The 23,526-nt window shown below is 37.9% G+C and overlaps 2 protein-coding genes and 2 pseudogenes across 3 annotated transcripts; 1 reads left to right on the forward strand and 3 right to left on the reverse strand.

Moving 5' to 3' along the window:
* On the forward strand, positions 976–4,497 carry LOC18784220 (disease resistance protein RPP13). The gene has a single exon (XM_020559263.1). It carries the CDS (start codon positions 976–978, stop codon positions 4,495–4,497), a length of 3,522 nt encoding a protein of 1,173 aa, XP_020414852.1.
* On the reverse strand, positions 10,555–15,181 carry LOC18783725 (annotated as a pseudogene).
* LOC18782883 lies at positions 16,767–19,168 on the reverse strand. The gene is made up of 2 exons (XM_007216228.2): positions 18,833–19,168; positions 16,767–18,739 (listed from the first exon to the last, which is right to left on the reverse strand). Exons 1-2 carry the CDS (start codon positions 18,843–18,845, stop codon positions 16,767–16,769), a joined length of 1,986 nt encoding a protein of 661 aa, XP_007216290.2. The 5' UTR covers positions 18,846–19,168.
* LOC18782937 lies at positions 20,575–23,000 on the reverse strand (annotated as a pseudogene). Its single transcript, XR_002270658.1, has one exon. The product of XR_002270658.1 is annotated as an FT-interacting protein 1 (transcript).

Here is a 23,526-nt window from a genome sequence, read left to right on the forward strand (position 1 = left end):
CAAACTCTTTATGTTGAGGAAGAATAAAGAATAATTATACTTGCCTTTCGTCACTGCATGCAAGTGCCAATTATAAGGAGGTGGTGTTGGGAAGTTAAGGGGGAGAGAGATATTTTATTTTTATTTTTAAATTATTTTTTAAAATTTATATTTGTATGGTTTATTTTAAAAGGAATTAACTTTTTAATAATTTGTGGACTGAATTGCCCCTCCACAAATAACTGAAATTGAGAATTGTCCTTAAATTGCTTCAAATTGAAACCACAGGGATAAAAATGACCAAATTGAAACCACATGGACCTTCGTGATAAAAGTGATAAACCACAGGGACCAAAAGTGACATATGCATCTTACCAAAAAACATCTTGGCAAAAACAATTGAAAAACAAATCTTGTCATATGAATTTTACCCAAAAAAAATTCGTGTAATTTGAATCTCAATTTCCATTAAAATTATTGAAGATTTTTATTTATTTTTAAATAGTCTGATCTAATGTTATCCGGAGCATCACCAAACACAGTATAACTTAGTTAGACTATTTATCTGGAACAACACCAAATGCCTTATAATATTATGAATAAATAGTCAATACTCTCCGGAATAGATTAATACTATCCGACAGAAATTAGTCAGTACAGTCCGACGGACCAAACGAGCTTTGTGTTATATTTGCTCGTAATGTTGTTTGATTTATAAAATTTTATTTACATTTTTGTTTCAAGAGAAAAAACGCTTATAATATATCTCCTCCAAAAAAATATTATTTGGCATACCCCTGTAAAAGTTCCTGGGTCCTCCTTGTCCACAACCACTGGTAACCCCGCATTGGCAGGTCCTTTTGTCTATACATACTAAGTTTTCTTCCAAATTAGGACCCCTGCAAAATTGCAAATAGTTCATGTCTTTCGGTTTCCATTATAGAAAAGCTTGGGTGTGATATAGTGCCTGCTTATCATCATTAATATTTGGTTGAAATGGCCGTTGCATCCATCGCCTGTTGGATCCTGTTTGCAATTTACGTGGTTGCAATTGCTGCATCTGAAATTACTTTCAGACACTTGAACGCCAAGTACAAGTGGATTAGAAGAGAATCCAGATTATTAACTGCTCTTCTTGAAGATTTTGACAATGTTTCGCGATCGCGGAACAAAATAATACAGAAAGCCAATCATCAGCTTTTGGATCCCCAACTCATCCAAGCTGGGATGACTGCACGAGTTCTGAATGAATGGGAGGAAGGCTGGATGAACAAAGCAAGAGAAGTAGCCTCCGAGGCAACTCGGTGTGTTCGAATACTGGGAAACAGAAGAACCTCTCCCAAGTGGTTTGTTTTGATCTCAACTGATCTGGTACCGATGCTTCAGCTGGCCCTTCGGATGAAGGGCCTCAATCATTTCCTTGGGAAGAAGAAACTCGACGTTGACCCCAGGATAAACCCACTCAATAGTCTCCTCTGGAAGAAGAAAATAAGTGCCAGCGACATCTGCAGATCACTGGAGCAGTCCAGGTCATGGGTTAGTAGCCTGCAGAACAGATCTGTGGTTGGTGAGATATTGGAGCAGTCCACGCCCTGGACCGGGCCACCTGTTAGCTTAAGAGCTGAGGAATTGATCTCCTCTATAAAGAACCTGATCGCTGAAAACCCGGAATTCATCAACTCCAGTACTACAATGCATTTAGAGCTGCTGCATGCTTTCATGAAAGATTTGCAACCGCTCAGACTGGAAACTGAAATGGAGAAGTCCTGGGTGGTGGAAGCAAACGAGACCATCGACGAAGCAAACGAGGCCATTCACACCATAAACATTACAGCAGCAGATCAGAGAAGTTGGTGGCTTTCAGTTGTGTGTAACCGGAGGGATAGGCGGAAGCTTAAGGAGGTCATCCTCCGCGTCGGCACCTGGATCTCTGACCTCCTGGAAACAAAGGAAAGATATGGTTTTAAATTTGTCAGACGACAATCCTCAAAATTATCTGCCAACAGGTTTCCTCAACAGCGAAGCTTCAAGTATCAGACTGCAGATGATATGGATGCGGTGAACAACATTCGTAACTGGCTGAATCAACTGGCAAAAACAAGCGATGAATTAGTATCTCACGTCAGCGCACTGAGCGAGGAGTTGGAGCAGATGCATACATTTCTCAAACATACAAAAGCAACTGAAGATTATGCTATTAATTTAAGAAATGCTTGCTTGGAGCAATTGAAGAAACTGGTTCCTGAAGCAGATCAGCAGTCCTCAAACGTCCCCAATAATGAAGGTTCAGGGTCCAAGCTTCTCTCAAAAATTACCCGGATCAATTACACTGTGAATGTTCTTCAAAGATGCGTACAAGCGTATTCCATTGAGGCAAGACAGGAGCTATGCTCAGTTGTTGGTTTGGAGGAAGACATACATGAACTGGTCAAGAGACTGGCTGATAATGGTGAACAGCGTCGTCCTATCATTTCCATTGTGGGGATGAAGGGTGTTGGTAAGACCACTCTGGCGAAGAAAGTTTATTACCATAGTACTATGGCAAACCATTTTGAAATCCGTCGTTGGGTGACCCTGACTGATGCTGATCAAGATTCTGATGTAAATGCACTTTTGGCAAGTGTTGGAAGCCAGGTCTTGGAGACCCAAGAGAAAGGGGATGGAAAAGAACACTGGATCAATAAATTGCATGGTTTCTTGGAGCCAAAGCGATACCTTGTAATTCTGGATGGAGTCTTGTCAATCCAAACCATGCATGCTCTCAAAGCAGCATTCCCAAAAGTGGCAAACGGGAGCAGAATTTTGCTCACCACGCGGAAAAAGGCCATTGCTTCAGCTGCTGACCAAAATAGCATTCCCCACCAGCTTCGTCTGCGAACCAAAGAAGAGAGCTGGGAGCTCTTTACCCAGATGGTGCATTGTCCTCCGGAACTTGAAGCTCTCGGCAAGAAAGTTGTAGGAAGAGGTGGAGGCTTACCACTTGTCATCTTACGCATTGGGTATCCACTGTCCGGGAAGAAAGTGACATCTGAGGAATTAGAGGTGCTAGAGGGCATCACTCAGCAGGAACAGAACCAGAAACCATGGTTAGAGAACCTGGAAGTGAATAAAGAGGATTTGCAATCACACCAAATTCTTGGTAAATGTTTTTCGTACTTCCAACTCTTTTCTGGGAATTTTGAAATCCCTGCGAGGAGAATAGTCACTTCATGGGTTGCACAAGGACTGGCACAAGTAAGCGGAGGTGGGAAAACATTACATACTCTTGAAAATGTTGTATATGAGTATCTATTGGAGTTGATTGGTCGTAATGTGATTCAAGTAGTTCAAAAAAATCTTGATGGGAAGGTGAAGACATGTTGCTTGCCTACTGCTCTGCGAGATCTCATGTTGCAAGGGGAAGGCAATAGCAGCAAAGCTACCAGTTTAAGCGGCCAACTTGCCTTTCATTTCGATGATAAGGATGCCCGTTTCCATAGTGGTGTCAACGCAAATTCCCCAATGGTTATGCAAAATGAAAGCCAACAACATTCCATTCTCCTCTTTGATAGTCAAGAAGGAAATAAGCCCCGGGAGGAAATAGGCGAGTTTCTTCAGAGTGGCATTATTGGTGGTTTCTTTGGACAGCTACAGGTTCTTGACCTTGAACGTGTATGCATGCCTGAAATTCCTAAGGCCATTGGAAAATTAAGGCAGTTAGCATATCTGGGGTTAAGGTGGACATACCTATCGGCGATCCCAGAATCGATAGGCAATTTGGTTAACCTCCTAACACTAGATTTGAAGCATACTTATGTTCGAATTCTCCCTAGTTCAGTTCGGAAATTGAAGAAACTTCGGCATCTCTACTTGAATCAGAATATTCAAATGTCTGCACCAACTTCCCTTCCCTTGAGCAATTTGCAGACATTATCAGGTGTATTTGTAGGTATGGACAAGCTTGTGAAAGACCGGCGGGACAAGTTGATCAACCTTCGAAAACTGGGGTTGACAATCCAGTTGGCACAACCAGAGCAAAAGGTATTGGCAAAATGGATTATGCAGCTGACCAAATTGCAGTCTTTGAAGTTGGCATCGCTTAATGAGAAGAGTGCACCTCAGCTTCTGAAATTAAAACCTCTGTCAAAACTTGAGAAACTCTCCAGCCTATATTTGTTGGGAAGGCTTGAAAACCCTGCATCCATCATAGGTGAACTCCCAGCAAGTCTCACTCGTCTTACCTTATCGGCCTCCGGGATCCAAGAAGACCCGATGCCAATGTTAGGGAAGCTTCCAAACCTTAAATCGCTGAATTTGAAATCTGGTTCGTATGAAGGACCAAACATGGTTTGCTCCATGGATACCTTTCCCCTGCTTTTGGTTCTGAAGCTTCGGAATCTAGATACTCTGAAAAAATTGGATGTGCAAGAAGGAGCAATGCGAAACCTTAGGGAGTTAGAGATTAAATCCTGCAGGAACTTTACAATCACTACTGGATTGACACACTTAAAGATCCTCCAGACATATGAAGTTAACTGATATGCCTTCGAAATACAAATGTGATATTCAAAACGGCTTTGCAGCAGCTGTGACACAACACTCTCCTCTAATGGAAATAGATACTTGGTCTTTGGTTGCAATTCGTCTTTTGTGTTTTCTTCAGTTTTTCATTTTTGATTTCAATTTCGGTTGAGCAAATTGTAAGATGAATGACGTTTGTGATGAACTTGTGATTCTACATTTTGGCTCTCCATGAACAAACGTTCTTGTTTTATGTCATACTGATTTCATGTGAAAGATGAGATTAACTCATTAGGGTTTTCTTTATTCTCCTAGATACTTTGCATGTATTTTATTCTCCCTTCAACAAGATGGACTTTGACTCTCGAAGTCCAAGGCTGAGTTCCACACTTCTTGTAAGAAGTTGTACTCTGCAGCAGTTGAGTTCAAATTCCACCATCATCCGTGTAGTTTAAAAACTTAGCAAACCTATTTTATAGTCTTCTAACAATGTGAAACAAATTCACAGTTTCCTTTCACATTTTTTTCTTGTGTTATTTATATTGGTTTTTTTTTCCGATTTTGCTTTGTTTTTCAGTTTGCTTTCTTGATTCCTTTTCTTTTTCGGCATTTCTAGTTTCAGTTTGAATTTTTTTATGTGCCTAACTCTCTCATGGTAATACGGGGAGTGTCTTCTACCATTGTACACTTTCAGTTTTGTTTTTCTGTTAGCAACCAGCCAAATTTGTTTAAGTCGGTGCTGGTTTCCGTCTTGTTTCGTATCCTAACGAACGACAACTTTTTTCTGTTTGTGGTGTTGGCTGCAAGAATCATTTGTTAGACAACTTAGGATAACCATGGCGATAAAAGTTCGTAGGCAGTTGAGCAGTTACAAGACAATTTTGCTGTGAAGCGGTTACAGGACAATTTTGCAGTGGAACAGTTACCAATTGGTTGTGACATTGCAGTTGGCGTTCTTTTCATTCATCCCAATCGGTCCAACATTTGTTCTTTGCCTACTGGCCTAAGTTTCGCATGTTAGTTGTTGTTGATGAGCCAATTTTATAGTGGTACTCTTTTTTCTTGATCAGATTTTTCTCTATTTGGGAGTTTTTAAATTCTAAGTTTTAATAAGGCCACTATTGCTCCATCACTGGACTCTACTAGAATCTTTTTTAATCCATCATGTATTATTTTGGGCAGTAGTTTTCTTTTTCTTTTTCATTGTTTCCTCATGATTGTTTTAGGCCGCGAATCTTTTCAAGATTACACTCTAGTTCCTGACATTCATGTTGGATTTCAGATGTTTTCATCCTATCCGTTGTGTACTCTTATAGTGTTTTTATAAAGCATCTCTTCTAACAAAAACAAAAAACAAGCAGTTAAACAAAACATTAATAAAAGTTTGTGCAGTAGAGTAGCTTTGATGTATCAGAAACATTGAGCATTACCAATTGAAGTTGAAGAACAAGTGCACTTTATATATGGCTCTTGGACTCTGACAAAAGTAAAATCAGATAAGGTATCCAGATGGGGTTCCATACATGCATCAGTCCATTTCATCTGCCCAGTTTTTCTTGTTTCTTGTATCTTTTCATGTCTAATCTTTACAATGGTGGCTTTTCTTGGGATCCACTCTCCCCCCCCCCCATTCATCTTGTCCCTAGTTCTTGGTTTATAGATGACTCTGGTGACTTTTAGTTGTGGATTTTCCATTCATATCATGGTCAAGTTAAAAAGCATGGCATTTATATTAGGTAACACTTCCCTCATTCATTCACCTGCAAGTAGGAATTCTTACATTCCTAATTGCAATAGAAACTCTTTTATTGTATATGTATATATATGCATACAATATGTATTTCGTATGTACAGCCTGATTATGTTACGATTAACTACAGTGGGATTTGTGATTTTGCTGGTTGACTGACTCCCATGTGTATATTCACAGTCCGATTACCACCTACCATACCTACCAATTTGACTATGTAGTAGTGTTCTTTTCGCCGTTACTTCGTTGCATTATTGCACTTTTGTTCTTTTCCCTATAACCCCACTGCATTATTACTCTTTTGTTCTTTTCCATTGCATTATTACAAGATATTTTCTCATTCCGAAGTCTTTATTTGTTGTTCTTCCAAGTCGCTTATATGCCAATCTAACTTCTTTAAACAGGAAATCAACTGATGATCATCTGAACTTTAGCCAACTGGTGGTGGTCTGGATTTGACAACAATTGATCTGTCCTGCAAATTCATAACCTTGGACCTTGACTGCTCCAGTGATCCATAGATGTCGGCACACGGTTTCTTCTAGAGAGCTTTAGGGCCTTTTCGGTAACGTTTCTGGAGAATGTTTTCTGAGAATATTTTATGAGAATGAAAATGAGAAAACGTATTTGCATTTTCAAGATTCGCAAATGCAAATAGTGAAATGTGTCTAGTAGGACAATTTGAGAATAATAATATGTGAGTTATTTTTCATATTTTTTGCTAATTTCTGTCCTAAAAAATATATTTTTTAATTCTGATATTTTAAAGGCTAAAATTATTACCAACAATAAAAAATGTATAATAAAAAATTTCTAATTTTAGAAAAACCTAGATAATAAAATAATATTATTTTTAGTTTAAAATAAATATGAAATTGAATAATGTATGATGGTTTTATCATAAAATTAATATACACTGGTGTAGCAAAATAATGAAGTGGAATGAAAAAAAACTGAAAATTTTAAAAAAAAAAATTGACAAATTTAAAAAATTAAAAAGAAAAATCAGACCAAAGAAAAAAAAAAAAAAAGAAGCAATCAAACCAATACATTGGATAGAAAATAAAAATAATTATTTGGTGTTTTCTGTTTTTGTACATGAGTTTAAATTTATTTTCATAAAACAATTCCAGAGAAAATGAAAACGACAATAAGGGCCACTTCACCAAATGGAGAACAAAATACATCTCTGGCAGAAAAAGGAAACCAACCACATTAGTATTTTTCTTACTTCTGTTTTTTTTTTTTTTTTTTTCCAGTTCACGTGTGTTGATGAGAAGGTCTACAATAATTTTACACTTAATTATTGATAATTAAAATTTTTATCTTGTTTACTTGATAATTAAAAATTTTAATTTTACGCCAGCTCTTATTTTAGTTGTATCGTTCACACATCTAGTTTTATTGTTCAATACATCTAGGCCTTTGTGACTAGATCATTCAATAGCTGCAATATTTTGACCAAAAATAAAATAAAATTAATATCACACAACTTGCCCCAATAGCTTCCATCGACTCTTATGATTTTATCTACTTAATTACCATACACAAATAGCTTCAAAAGAATAAGGGCCCATTTAGTCATATTGGGCTTCAAAAAAATAATAAGGGCTTTGAAGCAATAATACAGCTCGACCTACCATGACATCTCAAATTATTAAATTTGAATCACTCTCTCAAATTATTAAATTTGAATCAAACTCTCCTAAAATGAGTCATTCTGTAGTGAGCACCTTATATACGGCCTTTAGGTAAGGTTCTATACCTTAATTGTTAGATTATTATACTAATCAATTTAATATTTATGACTAACCAATTTGATCCAACGATTAAGAGATATGTCATATCATCTACGACCCTAAGGGCCATATATAAGGCCCTCATTATAGAATTCTTGCTCCCAAAGCATAGTTTCCTTTCTTATTTGTTAAGGCTCAAAATGTTTAAGATACAGAGGCAAATAAGTCTCGTATGCATTTCTATTTTCTACAAATCACAGTTTTACATATATGCAAATATAATTTATCAAAGACATAAAAAGGAAAATATTTACATACATGTCAAAACTATGATTGACAGAAAAATAGGAGTCCTACTTCCAGAAAGGAGACAAGTAATTTCCTTTTAAAATTTGAAGTCTTTGTTCAGTTCACATGTGACAATACCTAACAGGTCTATCAGGCCAAGCCATTCAATGATTTTGCATATGAGAGGGAGGAACGTTATGTTGAGAACTTAAAAGAGGGTGTACTGAGGGGTTCAATTCAGCAGTCAAATGATAATATTTTCATTGATGAGAAGATGAGTAAGAGCATCCACAGTGGAAGAGTGTATTTTCGGGGATGTAAAGCCACTTTTACATCTCATTTACACTTCAAGGGGTTGTAAATATGATTTTTGCTCCAATAGGGAAGCTGTAAGTCTAAATATGTATAATTGATTTCTTTCACATTTTCTGCTGTAGGTCCCATTTTTGTCTACTTTTTCTTATCTTTTTTCATGTAGGTCCCACCTACAAGAGATGTAAAACAAGATGTATATGTGCATCTAAATTTGCATCTCATGGTGGTGATGCAAATTTACACTCGTTTATATCTCTCCATTGCGGATGATTTCGATCACAAAGGGTATATATTTAACATACGGATATGATTTCCCCACTCCTCTTTTCTCCACTTACATTCCTGTTTACTTTTTAATATTTTTTTAATCAATTTTGTTCATTTTCTTTCCTATTCTACCCTTACCCTACATTAATTTCTCTTTACCTCACTTTTATATTAGTTTTTTTTTTCTTTATACTTGATTTTCCAACTTGCACTCCATTTTTAGTATTTTTTTTCTTTTAATCGAGTAAAAAAATAAGTTTTTTTTCCCCTTTAGTACTGAAAATGGAGTGTAAGTTAGAAAATTAAGTATAAAGAAAAAGAAATAATATAAAAGTGAAGTAAAAAAGAAATTAATGTAAGATAAGGGTAGAATAGGAAAGAGAATGAACAAAATTGATTAAAAAGTATTTAAAAGCAAAAGGGAGTGTAAGTGGAGAAAAAGAGAGGGGAAAAATCAGCTCTCTAAACATACATCTTATTATACACCATCCCACTGTGAATGCTCTAAGTTTTTTTTTTTTTTACCTTTGCTAGAAATTAGTAAATTACTAACGGAGGGCCAGGGAGGCCGTCGTTTCTGAGAGAACTCCGAGCAGAGAAGCAGGCAGGTGAGAAACCCAAAAAGAAACACACTTTCCCCTTGCAGGATTTGAATGCTTAAATTTTATTTTTAACTAGTGGCCCATGCGTTCCAGGTTCAGAAAATTCCCACACAGCTAACTTGGTTGCTACAAATTATAGCCACAGAGGGGTTTATAGCACAACTCTGGTAATTATGTTGAGTGATGCTGATAGAGAACAATGCAAGAATTTCTACTAGAAAGGTTAGAAATTCACAAGATAATAACTGAGTTTTATTTGAATTCAAATTCTGATATAATAATATTCTTCAGATGAAATGAAACAATCCTTGAACACTATTTTACATCCATAATTTTCAATGATCTCATATCATAAAACACAGAATTGTCAATAAACAAGTAGAAAAACAAATCCCAAAACCTCCTGAAGATAGAATCTCATCACAACCCCAATTTATTTGTGGTATTTTGATCCAGTGCTTTGTTGCTACCTGTAGTGACAATAAATATTACTTTGTCAGTAAACTAGAACATGCTTCATGTAAGAAAACAAGCCAACTGTACTGTACCCAATATTTATATACAAATATGCATCCCTAACTAAAACCTTATTTGCAAAAGAGTCATTTTTTAAGGATACCACTAGATATCTGTCAACAGGACTGGACTTAATTATCCCATTTTATAGGAGTCATAAGTTATCTGTCAAAATCAACAACGCTCATAGCTGAAGGTTAGAGCCAAACCCCTCCCATGATCATTGGAAAACCCTCTCAGAGGCACTGATACATCTCCACACAAATGTCAAAACTCATTTGTCATGAGATGATGCAGAAATTCACTTGTGAGATGATACTTGTGTCCAAATATTACTATGTATATCCCATCAAACTTCTGCTAGATGCAGTTCTCATATAAGCTAAACTACCATTTTTTATGTTTAATACATGGCAAACATGTGACATTATTTCATTGAAATGCTTCAGAAACCAAGCAGCTAGCATATGTATCAATGCTATAAAACACACAGCATATAGACGTGGCTTCCATCGGATATACACAAAATAGAGTAGGCAGTTTAAAATCATATTCCTGATTTGTTTATGCATGGAAATGCAGAAGCAACATAATTTTTTGTATATAAATAATAATAAAAAAGACATACCATGAGTTCATGAGTGGAAACTTATGATTTATTCCTGTGACTTCCAATTGACTGGAGTGATTTTTGGGGGGTGATTAATGCCAACCCAAACTTGCCTCATTGTTTCTGTGATTGTTGTAACAAATCCTTCTGGCATATTTGTTAGCTTCAATTCAGTGAGGGTTTTTAAGTGTCCCAACCCACTTGGGGCATTCAATTTTGTGCAAGATCTAATTTCCAACTCCCTGAGATTTTGCATTGCCTTTCCCTCAACATCCCAATCTTCTAGTTCTAGCATCCACAACTTTAAAACTACAAGCTTTTCAAACCCTCAGTTGGAGCAAACCATCTTGTTACCGGTATAAGAGTTGGAATGGAAACAAAGTGATTTAAGGTTTTGGAGCTTCTCTAACTTCGGCATTGGATCTTCTTGAAGAAAAGAGGCTGACAAAGTAAGATCAGTGAGGTTCTTAGGTAATTCAGGTATGATGGAGGGAACTAGCTTTCCAAACAAATTTAGGCTAGAGAGTCTCTCAAGTGCTGACAAAGATTCCAACGCTAGAGCATGAGGTTCACCCAATTCATCAATTGATCTCAATCTTAAAGATTGAAGGTGCTTCAGCTTTAGAATCCCGTCTGCTAACGCCTTTTGATCTTCCTTCTCTAACTGGAATGCCAATCCTAATTTTCTGAGACTGGTAAACTTGTCCAATCCATCCTTCAAAGGACTATCCTTATCCACAAATACCCCCCACAGTGTCTGGAGTTTCTTCAAGGAACTGCGACGTCCTTGTTGACACATAAGTTTACTTAGGTAATTCTGGCTAAAGTATAGGTGTCGAAGTTCCTGTAGTTTCCATATGGAATGGGGGAGAGTGCGGACATATGTATGCTTCACATCCAAGGTTTGGAGGTTCAGCAAATTACCAATGGAAGTAGGGATTGATTCAAGGTAAGTCCACCTCAAGCCTAGATACCTCAACTTGCTTAATTTCCCAATGGTTTTGGGCAATTCAGGTCTGAATACACGTTCAAGATCAAGAACCTGTAGAAGCTGGAAGAAACCACCTGCAATGCCCTTTCGTAGAAAGTTGCCTATTTCTTCTCCAGGCTTATATCCTTCTCCAGAATCAAAGGAGAGAATAGAGATGAGTTTTTTGTATGAGTCTGGAAAATCTGAGCTGTCACTATGAATAAAACGAAAACTTGGATCATAACAGTTTAAGTGATCAGCAAGTCGCCTCTGATCTAACGTCATAGATTTGGACCTGATCGGTTCTTGTAAATCTTTGTGCAAGCAACATGTCTTGACTCTCCCATCAACCTTTCTTTCAACTACTTGAACAATGTCCCGATCAATTAACTCCGATAAATACGTGTTTGCCACATCTTCATATTCTGTCGCCTTATCCCTTACGGGTGCCACATCTTCATAAGGTTCTGTCGTCTTATCCCTTATGTGTACCAAACCTTCTGCAATCCACATAGCAATTAATCTCCTCGTAGGAATTTTGAAATCCCTTGGGAAGACTTTGAAGCAAGAAAGACAATGGGATAGATGAGAAGGTAACTTATCCGCACACCCTATGGTGTAGGTACGAATCGATGCTGTATCATTCTGGTTGATGTATTGAATCACCCTTTTCAACTCTTGAGCAGTATTCTCATCTTTCCCTAACATTAGACATATGATGGCCAGTGGTGAACCCTTATATTTACTCAAAATTTCTTTTGCTAGCATTTTCCATTTTGGAGGAAAGTGCACCGCCTGGTTGAACAACTGCCAGCTCTCTTCTCTGGTTAGCGGTCGAAGCTGGTGGGGAGGGTTGTTGCTGTCGACTTGTGAAGCCAAATTGTGGTCGCGTGTAGTGAGCAGAATTCTGCTCCCACTTGATGTAGTTACTGGAAATGCTGCTTTCAGAGTATTCCACTCTACCATTGTGGAGATGTTGTCAAGAACTAAAAGGCACCGCTCAGCTTTTAAGATATTATGTGCCTCGTCGATCCTGCTGGATGCATTGTGATTGATCTCTTGGCGCCCTTCTGGTTTAAGAGACCTCAAGTGACGCAGCACAAGCAACAAAGGTTTCAAGCGAAACCGTGAGTAACAATAAAACTGGATTCCACCAGAAAATTAAGAGAAGCTCTCTTGGAATAATATGATTAAAAGTTGAGCTCCAGATACATTAGACAAACCTGTCTAAATACACATTTCTCAACAACCCTCAACCCTTCAACTACTAGGGGAGTTATTACATAAAACTGAAAAAACAGGATTAATTTGGAGTCTTAATAACGTAACTCCTAAACTGTCCAAAACAGAATTTATTGAAAAATTAACTACCAAACTTTAACTGCAGTTTTGGAAGGCCAAACGACCTCAGAATGCCAAAATCCACCTTATGTCACAGCAAAGCTGTGAGTTACACTCGTGGCTTCGTTCCCTTTCCGAAAAGGTATTTTGCGTCCTAATCGGAGCTTGGACGACAAAACTGCATATTCCCGCTACGTCCTTTTTCTAGCTCAACCGCGATAAAATCTGCCATCTGTTCTACATCATCAAGATCTGCTTTGCTACTTCCAAAATCAGCTGTTCTTTGTTATTAGAGTCACCATGAGGTAGAGAAACCCATGCACGGCAGGGAAAATGTTCCACAACAACTCCATGGTTATAAATTTTCTTTGCCAGTGTTGTCTTACCTATTCCCCCATCCCCCACAACTGAAATGACAGAGCGATGTTCATTGTTGGTTGTCAGCCGTGACACCACTGCCAACATGTCTTCTTCCAAACCAACCACTGAGCTTGACTCTGAGGTCAATTCAATGGTGTACGCTTTTATGCATCTTAAAAAAATATCAACTGTACGATTGATTTGGTCAATTTCATGAAAAAGCTTCTTCCCATCTCTTGTTTTCGAAGTGTCTGAATCCTTCACGAATTTTTTCGCAGATTTTTCTGCCCTTAGAACAATTTTCTTCATTTGCTCCAACCCAGCTTTTCTGGAATTATATCTGCTTCTAATTTTTCCAGCATCATCTAGAAGTTTAGGCATCTTTTCCAAATTATTGCATAGCCATTTGACATGAAAATATACCTCAAATACAGATGACTTCAGGTGCTGTCGCAAACTGTCTAGTACAGGTGAAACAAATTCGCCAGCAGTGGTGCGGTAGGAGGGTTGATAGACAAACTTTGACGAATCTCTGCTTATAAATCTGAAGCCATATCTATCTTTTTTTTCTAATAGGTCTGAGAACCCAACTTCAATGCACCTTATGTTCTGTTTGAGATTCCTCCATGCCTTCCAACTGCAAACAACTGATAGCAACGGAGGCCTCTGTGAGAAGTTTTCAATGGCAGGATGTGCTTCATTAATTATCTCTTCCAGTTCTTCCACCCACGCCTTTTCAGTTTTGCTCTCAAACTGAAGTCCTTCTATATCCTTCAGAAAAGGATGCAGTAGCAGCAACTGCAGATTTATTGCCTTTATTTTCTCTCCAGTATCATGCATTAAGACTGGGTCTTGAATTATCAGCCTTTTTATTTTCTCTGAAGTAGAGAAAGTCAAATCAGCTGGTGAGGCAGCTCCTCCTTTGGAATTTAGTACCCATCTATGCTCTTGTTCTTCAACAGATCTGTCCCGAAGGCTTCTAATGTCAGACCTCAATCTCTCTAGTGATTCGCATATGTTAATCCCACACACCGCCTTCTTCTCAATGATGTTTTTTATTTCCTCTTTAACCCAGTTAGTTTCACTGGAAAGCTCTCCCATCTGGCTGAGATTCTTCCTGATTGTAGCAGAACTTATTATGTGGGAGTCCCTTCTGTGTTTCTCAAAGGTTTCGACCAAATATTTTGCTCTTCGAACAACGGATTTGGCTTGCTCAACCCATGCTGACTCGGTTTTATCCAGCCCTTCTATAGTTGCTCCAACAGAGTAGTGGTCAGATTCCCAGATTTGACAGGCTCTGGTGTTTATCTCTTCTGTTAACTCCATTACTTTTGCTGCATCCTCTGAAATAGCATGCAGTAACCTTGATTCTCTTCTGATCCGCTTGATATCTTCCTCCAAGTAGAGAAATGGCTCATAGTTGATGTATAAGTAGATAGAAAGTATTAGTGGGACAAGAGTGACGGGGAAGAGCACATGATACAGTGATATTTGAAACAAATAACGGCAAAGAAGAAATACAGCAAATAGGACATGAAACTGAGTGCTGTGAAGAATGGAATCAATAATCAATGCTGAGGGCTTGGTTGCTCCTTCCCTCTGGTATGCCAAACCGAGCATGAACACAAACATCGAGAAATATTGATGATTATCAGAAGCTGGATTTTCAGTTCCGCTGCGATCCTTCGTAATCATCTGAGGCTGAGCAGCAGGTATCTTCATATCTTTCCACTCCATCGTCCGTGTGGATTCGAATAGCTGAGCACCAACTGTTGCTGCATTGTTCCATACAATGGTGGTTTCCATGTTTAGCTGTCTTGGCAGCCTTGGTTTGTTTGTTTAAATCTTGGCAGCTTTGGTTCAAAGAAACCAAATTGCCCAATTTGCAGTGTGCTGAAACATGTTTAGCTGTTTTTACTTAAATTAAAATTGATTTGTATAACGTTAAATATCACTCAATTACAATACTCTGCGGTTAGAAAATATATAGTCATTTTTTAACATTTTTCAATGAAGTTGTAGCTTCTATTACGCCAAAACAGTCTTTCAAAAATAATTGATTGCAGTTGCAGAGAAGAGTCTTTGAATAATTCAGGAACTTGGTGACGCCGTTGCCCGCTTGCCGCTGTGTGCCATGTTCGTTGCCTGTAAAAGTAAGTGAGTTACTTAAAGACTAATCAGTCAATTTTATTTATTAATTAATTCAGCATTATTGTTAATTTATACAACGATTTGTCAGATTATCATGGAATGTGGTTTTGATATTATGTTGACAAATTCAAACACTGACTTTTAATATTAATCATTGTTTAGCTCTGAATTCACACTCAAATTATTTGGTGGGAAGTCTCTCTCAATTTAACAAATGAACTGGAATGATGAATTGAACCAACTTATTGGAAAAACGAAAAGAAAGACTTAGAGGTCGATGAGCTCCCAAATGTCTTACGGGAATAAGATATAAATATAAAAAATTCTCTAGGTAAGAAGTTTTTTTTTTTTCTTTTAGACTAGAAAACGTTAAGTCTCAACTCTAAATAATAATTCTAAAGCCTAAAATAATCAATAAATAGAATTAAGTTGAAGTAAATTGAGAAGAAGTGAGGTTTTCTCAATGCGTCCTAAACGTCTTGCAAAATTAGTCGAATTGGTATATATATCCCACATTACTCCGCCACAACCTCCACTGCACCACCTTAATTACCATACTCTCAAACTTCTTCATCCAAATGCACCGTAACATATTTGAATTTCTGTAATTTTTTTGTTTTAGGTGCTGATTTCCATTCCATTGTGTACATTTCTTATCCTATTCTTATGCTTTGATAATTGAATAGAAACATTGAGGTGATAGCATGAAAGTAATGGGAAAGAGTGTGAAAATGTACAATACGAGTGTGAAAATTGCCAATTAAAAAAAAAAATTACAACATGATGGCCCTGGACCTACAAACACCCAAAACATCCTCAGCCAAAATAATTAAAATAGAAATGGGAGGGGAAGACGGAGATCCTCTAGAACATGATCACAGTTCTGCCCCAATCAAACATGTTGCTTCAGAGATAAGACCACCATCAACATTTCACCAAATTCGATTTCTTGGTGAACAAGAAATCAAAAAATACACCAAACTAAGAATTTGATAGTAAGCGCATAAATGAAGAGTAGTATGCACAAACAATTAGGCAATCTACCATATGATGGAGATTACAACTCTCATTAAAAGAGAAATCAGAACACTTCAAACCAATTTTCTGGATATACAATAAATAACCAAATTGATACTTTCCTATATTTAATTGTTCTTCACTTAAAAAACATTATTACTTCTTTTTTTCAGAATAAGAAACTGAATTATACTAGAAATTTTAGAAATAGACGAACATAAATGTAATCATAAAAACTTATATGTATGCTGGATTACTCCACAGTCAATTTTGTCCTGACATGGCCCGCTGAAATTTGGAGCTTTTCAGTCAAACCAAGATGTGCCATAAGAAGCCAGACATGAGTGAGCAGCTCTCCTCCTCACCTGAGCTGCTGAGCATGATCACTCCATCGGCACTGGTTAGCGGCGTAACATAGCATTTCCACCCACACATCACTCATCAACTCCCACTTCTTCTCCCCATTTTCCTCATCTCCCAGCGCTTGCAAAGCTTTAGCAAGCCTGCATGCATCAAATAGAACCGACTTGCTTCTGTCTCCTTTTACTTCAGATGGAAGAATTTTTGTGCTCACTTTGAGTAGCATTTTGCAAGCATTTTTCTCATTTGTTATGGAATTTCTTTCTGTGAAAAATTCCTCAGTCTCAGCACATGTGTCTCTAAACCTTATCTTTCCAATCCCGTCCGGCAGCATGAAGGGGCACATGAGTAAAAGATACAACATGTAGTTTGACAACAGGCTACTGGCTTCACAACTGGGGCTGCTCTTAGGGTTCGGCTCAGAATGATAACAAATATCAGTTGCAATATGCCAGAGAATGATGCTTTGGTCAAACTCTTTAATGGTCCATCCAAGTCGTTGACAATTTGCTTTTTCAAACACCTTGTCAACCCTCAGAGCGCACAATTGTTTGCAATCCTCCAAGTTAGCAGAAGCTCTGTCTTGGAGCTGCTCATATATCAAATCCTTCAACTCTTTGCAATCAACCTTTAAGTCTTTGTATCGATGCTTCTCTAACACCTGATTTATGTACAAGTCCTTGTGGATTAAAATACACTTTGCTGGCCTAGCTTTAAGACAAAAAGTTATGAGGTTGCACTGTGCCACAGTATTAGACCACCTGTCGTTTTTAATCAACGGGATTGATGAAATGGCTTTGTGCAAGTAATCCACCACTCCCACCATTATGCTTTTATGGTTGCTCTGCCGTAGCTTGCTCAGCCATAGTTTTGTCCAGTCTGAGGAAAGTATTATGGCAACTGCATGGATTTCTAATACGATAGCTCCTACCAACAACACATATGTGATAGCTACATCCACTCCCTTGTATGCTTGCTTCTCTACAAACAAGAAGGCGACGAATACAGCAACTGTGAAGGAAAGACTAACACAACGAAGTATGCCTCCAAGCCACGAATAAACCAGGACTGCTTTAGTGAAAAATAAATCATACATGAATCCTAGCTCAATCTCGATGACTTCGAAAACTTTCTCATAGTTTGTATTTTGGAAGAAGGATTGGCTGTTTACGATATCATGAAAGCTGAGGATGAGATCAGCACATAACAGCTTGAAAGTTTTGAAGAAATTGTAGGATGTTAAGATTGTAGGTTGGGTAGTGCCAGTAACTTGAGGAATAGGGAAAGCCTCTGCAGTTGTGGATGCTTCAATGAAATGTGTTGGTACAACCCTGAACCCTTCATCTTTCTTTGATATGTATTCTTCCATGTATCTGGCATAATTGGGACCAGGGTCAGGATTTTTGAGCATAGACTCTCTAAATAGCTCACTGCTTGAAGCCCTCAGAACCCAAGTCCTTTCCCCAAATTTTATAATCCCAACAATGAACATTGGAATTGCTAGAAAATTCAACACTTTGCTGGACCGTGCTCTGAAGCAGACATAGAAAGCTACAAGCACCTGGGCAACTAGCCCAAGTAAGTGCCTTAGCCACAACTCATTGTCTTCTAAAGAGTAAGCAGTGATGGTATCTGGGCCACCAAGATGCAAGAGAAGAAATGGTGCCCAAAATGCTGTTATTATGTAGTTTGGGTGCACAGAATCACCTTGAGAGTCTTCTTGGTTGTTGGAGAGTATGCCAAGTGAGATTGTTGCCACGGCATCGGCAGATAAGTAAGAGAGCCATAGAACAATTCTGAGGAAGTTACTGGTTGAATGTTTTCTCCAGTTTCCAATCAGAATGAGGATGGTTTGCAAGCTGAGGCTGATTAGAACCGTAGCCCGAAGCTCCCACACGTTCCAGAGGTGCCTCACATTTTCTGGGAAAAGTTGCATTGTCTTCCGCTGCTTTGTGAAGATCAAACTGCTGATAACTGGGAATGAAAATTTTGAAAACATCAGACTTTATAAAACAGAGCATTTTAAGGTTGCATGATCATAGAGAACGAATGGTATAGTAAGCTCACCTGTGGCAAACATGATTTCTCTCTTTTCAAGGATTTGAAAGGCGGTAGAAAAGTAGAAAGGCTTGTGCTCTTTGGTTTTTAAGCATGGCCATGGTGATGGCTTCAGAGAGAGGAAGCCATGGACTTGGAATGCTAGGAGGATAAAAGAACAAGGGGATGATACATTTAAATTTGGTAGGACCTCACCAAATCAAGTCATTCGGCACAACCCCCCCAACCAACCAAGTTAAACACATCTTACTTCCTTAAAGTTTGCATTTGCGTCAATTTTTTGTATGACTTTTTAAGAAGTTGTAATGTTTGTATGACCTAGCCAATGCTGACGTTACATTTTTATCCAAGTCTTTGTTCAATCATTGTGTTTCAGTTTACTTGCATTTTTTCAAAAGCTACTTGATCGAAACAAAAGACTGAAATTATGAATGACTGAGATATTATTGTAGACGAAGAAAAAACCAATAATGCAGGAAGGTATTCCTTGTGTGAATTCTGAACATGCCATAAAATGCAAACTTCAAATATTTTATTAGACTAGATGGTGAATGACAGTGACTTTGCACAGCATGCCACCGAAAATAGTGTTCGAACTTAAGACATATTCCAACTTTTCCCTATTAAGAAAGCCGCCTAAGAATTGTCATTTCTAGGCTTACCTCATATTATCTGTCTATCTATATTAATAAACTTCAGAAGTCTTTTATATCATGCTACATGCATAATGATTTGGATTAAAGTAAACTATACGATCTATAATACTAAACTATGACTTGCCATAAAAAATCACAGAGTAAACGACTCAAAATTCAATATTATGTCTGAACTTAGAACTTAACATATGCGTGAACTAAGAACTTAACACTAATTAAGTTTCCATTATTTCTAAATCAAAGCTATCACTTACAGTGAATAAAAGTCAACTTAACCATGATACTAACAAAAAGCATAAAATAATCTTATAATTATACAATGACTCATACAAATTACAATACATATTTTAAAATGACAAATAGTCATCATTTTTTTCTTCGTATATATAATAGTTACATGTGTTTATCGTGTCAAAATCGAGTTACTTGGATTTTACACCAACCGGTCCATTTATTATTCATGTTAGTGGGTCGTGTGCTAATTGTAATCTCGTCGTAAGAAAGGATCAATCTAAACTAGCTAACTTCGTGTTGGATTTGAATCGTGTTAAAAGTTACTACATCTAAACTCGTATCTTTATGTTATTCAGTACATATTAACCAGTTCAACCAGGCCACATTGATCAAAAACACACAAAACAAATTCACAAATGGATATCATTCACTTGCTCAAGCGTTGGTCATTAGACAAAGAAAAAGATATGTTATGGTATGGTGTCTAAATGTGTCTTGAGCTTGGTCAAATACCTCGTGTATCAGAGATGTTTTCTTTTCTTCTTCTTCTTCTTGTTTTTTTCTTTTTTTGGTAAATATTAGAGATGTTTTCCAATTGAGAGAAAATAAAGGCCCATTACAGTCATATTCGGCTCCAACAATACTTCAGCTACCATAACATGTTAAGTTCATTATACATAACACTCTCCGACTTATAGGGTGTATTTCAAATTAATTCCGAAGAACTAAAACATTTGAAATTTATACCCCACCTGACATTAACTTGATTTGGATAAAACCATCAATCTTTTCATTTATAGGATCCCTTACAATGATACAAATCCACAATTGATCACAACTTAAATGCATCCTTGGCTAAGCTATAGGGCACTTAGAAGAAATCTGATCATTTCTCAGAGTACATTTGCAAATAAATTTTAGATAAAACTGTCTATTAAGAATGATTGCAACAGTTTATATGCTCTAACCTTACAAGAAGACAATAAACAGAACACTGCAGCAGCAGATATACAACAAAAGATTGACAAATCGAAAATCGATACGCTGATGTAAAGGACAAACTTTACCACATCTGTATGGGCAGTTTACAACATATAATCTGTCTTGGCTGGCAGGCGTTGGAAGAAGTTAACCAGGGCTGATGGTACTGGCATCTTGCTCCTGTATTTGGGGTGCCTCATGTAGTAAAACCCGGCAACAAGAACCACAACCTGGAAAGGTGTCACATAAAACACAACAGCAGCCACAAGACAGAATGTAGCAAACACAGCACTGGTGTGAGAATCGGGCCATCTGAGAATTTCCTGAATCCGCTCCAATTCAGTAGCAACATCACCCATCATATTTTGAAACCTTCCGGCAATACTCCTCAAGCGATCATACCTCATCCAGGCTATATCATCTGGAAGATGTAATGTTGATGTTGGGAGTGTGTGAAGTTCTTCGTCAAGCTCATCGGGGAGCACAAAATCTGCTTGTGAGAGCTTTGTGTCCATGTGAGCAGGGTATCTTGGTCGATACTGGAAATTCCAAATCCCTGTAACAAACATGTAGAGGAAAACAGTTGGCAAGATCAGCTGTGGAGAGCTTATGATCATCACAAACAGGACATGCACTAGAAATGTCGTAAGGGGATTTTTCCACACTCGTACTTCTCCAAACCATTGTGCAACACCAACCAACCCTGAGAAAACTGACATAAGCCTGAAAACGTTTGCCTTGCTGCGCCTCACACTCCAAACATCAGACTCTTCTGCATTAGAGGAAATGTATTGAACTACTTCTTTCTCAAGACCAAGAGTATCTGCCACCATCAACACAGCTTGGTCATACAACATGTCTTGCTGCATGCCAGTCAAAAGGGGTTGGGAGTATAGAAACATCATGTTAACCAGTGATGTGCGTGAAAATCTAACTGCAAGGTGCAATTCACCCATCTTCTTGACACCCAAAGGACGAAGTGATATCAATGGATAAGAGAAAGTGTAGACACGGCCAGACTCAAGGGTGGAGATTCGAATCTGGACCTTGCCAAATTTTGCATCTTTGTTTCCATTTGAATGGTTACCAACCCGACTGTTATCGAAAACCAAAACCGTGAGAACTGTGTGAAGATCGTATACATCCTAGGTGTATTGCTCATTGAATTTTGGGCTTAGGCTGTCAGTTATGGTTCGAGTACGAACCCATTTGTGCCCATACTTTGCTACACAATATGTGTCTGATGTATCCTTCCCCTCCCTTGTTTTCATTGGGAGTAGATCTGAAGCATTTAGATCTCGTGTAGTAAATTCCTTGAGATCAAAATGCACAGACCCAAAAAATTGATCATCATCTTTGACCACAACATCCAATACAGATGGCTCCAGATTGTTGTCCTTTGCAAAGGCAAATACCTCATTCCATTCAGGGTTCTGTTTTCTCTCAACATGTTTTGTAATTGCATTGCAATTCCCAACTTTTATTTCAAGATAAGTTTTAAGGCTCCCTGCCACATCCTCCGAATTTAAAGCAAAGTCAAGCCGGGCCTTCACAATTAATACAAACAGGTAATGCATTGTTTCAACAAGGTCATAGGTGCTGACATCCCCAGGTACTAATCGACCTTGAACAATTTGCCCTCCTCCCAGGTAAGGATTTGTCTCCTTCAGCAAATAATCCGAAGACGATGACAAGTCATCATCTTTAGAAGACTCTGGTTTAGACTCTGGTTCAGGCTGTGGTTGTTGAGACTCAATCTCATCATGCATCCCAGAGTTCATTGGAAGGTCATGACCATCTCCATCAGTAACAAAAACTTTCAGACCAAGCTCTCCTTTCACACGTGAGTTAAACAAAATGCCTTTTTTTTGCAGAGGGTGGTGCTGCAAAGAGTATGGGACAAATAAAGATCTCGCAGGAACACAAACCTTGCCAAGGAAAGATTTGGAGCTGTCTTCTTTAAGGTGGTAAACATGAGCTTCAAGAGTGAGGTTAGGTAGGCGTTTTGGATCAGAGATGTTGAAGTAGAAGCTTTGATCCCAAACAGGACTGGCATCTCTTTCTTTTGTGACGGTTTGGAATGTCTGATTATCAAAGTGGAGCTCCACAAATGCACTGGCTGCGCCCTGCCCATCTTTGGGCACAATAAGGTCATGAGCACTCACAACCAACACCCCTAACTTGAGGTTGCTCATGTCATGGGACCTTGAGAAGAATGATGAAGAAATCCTGGCTAAGGAAATATAGATAGCGGGTTAGGCATGGGCAGAGCTGACCCTGCTCAGCTTTTTTCTTTCTAAGAGAGGGGATTCAAAAGTAGAAGCCGCAACTTCTAACATTGCGAAGAGAAATGTCATTAAAATAATAGTTAGTTATCAACTAGTTCTTAGTCTAGTAATATTTCTTTTCCAGGATTGGAAGAGCTCCGAGTTCGACTCGCCCTCCCTCCCCTCCTCATTGATCAAAAGAAAAAACTAATAGTTAGTTAGTTAGTTGGTCTTTTAATAATATATAGAATTCTTTGATAACATGCACAGCTAAATGATGTAGTGCAACTAAAAGCCCCAAAAGAAGAAAAATGATGGAGATTTAAGGGAAGTAAACGATCTAATACTAAACTATGACTTGGAATTAAATTTATCAAGTAAATGTTTCCAAATAAAAATACAGCATCTCAGAGTTGAAGTTCACACATCTGACTGAGACTAGATCAAACTTCAATTTTGTAATATGATATCCTACACATTTATGTCTCCAACTCCATATAATATAACAGCAATCAGCCACTTATGATGTCAGCACCCTATTTCTAAGTTATTCAGCAAAGCATAC

The sequence above is a fragment of the Prunus persica genome, chromosome G3 (genome assembly GCF_000346465.2).
Source record: "Prunus persica cultivar Lovell chromosome G3, Prunus_persica_NCBIv2, whole genome shotgun sequence".
NCBI lineage: Eukaryota > Viridiplantae > Streptophyta > Magnoliopsida > Rosales > Rosaceae > Prunus > Prunus persica.

Excerpts from the sequence above, each read along its gene's own strand:
- LOC18784220 (XM_020559263.1), top strand. The coding sequence starts at position 976 with ATGGCCGTTGCATCCATCGCCTGTTGGATCCTGTTTGCAATTTACGTG.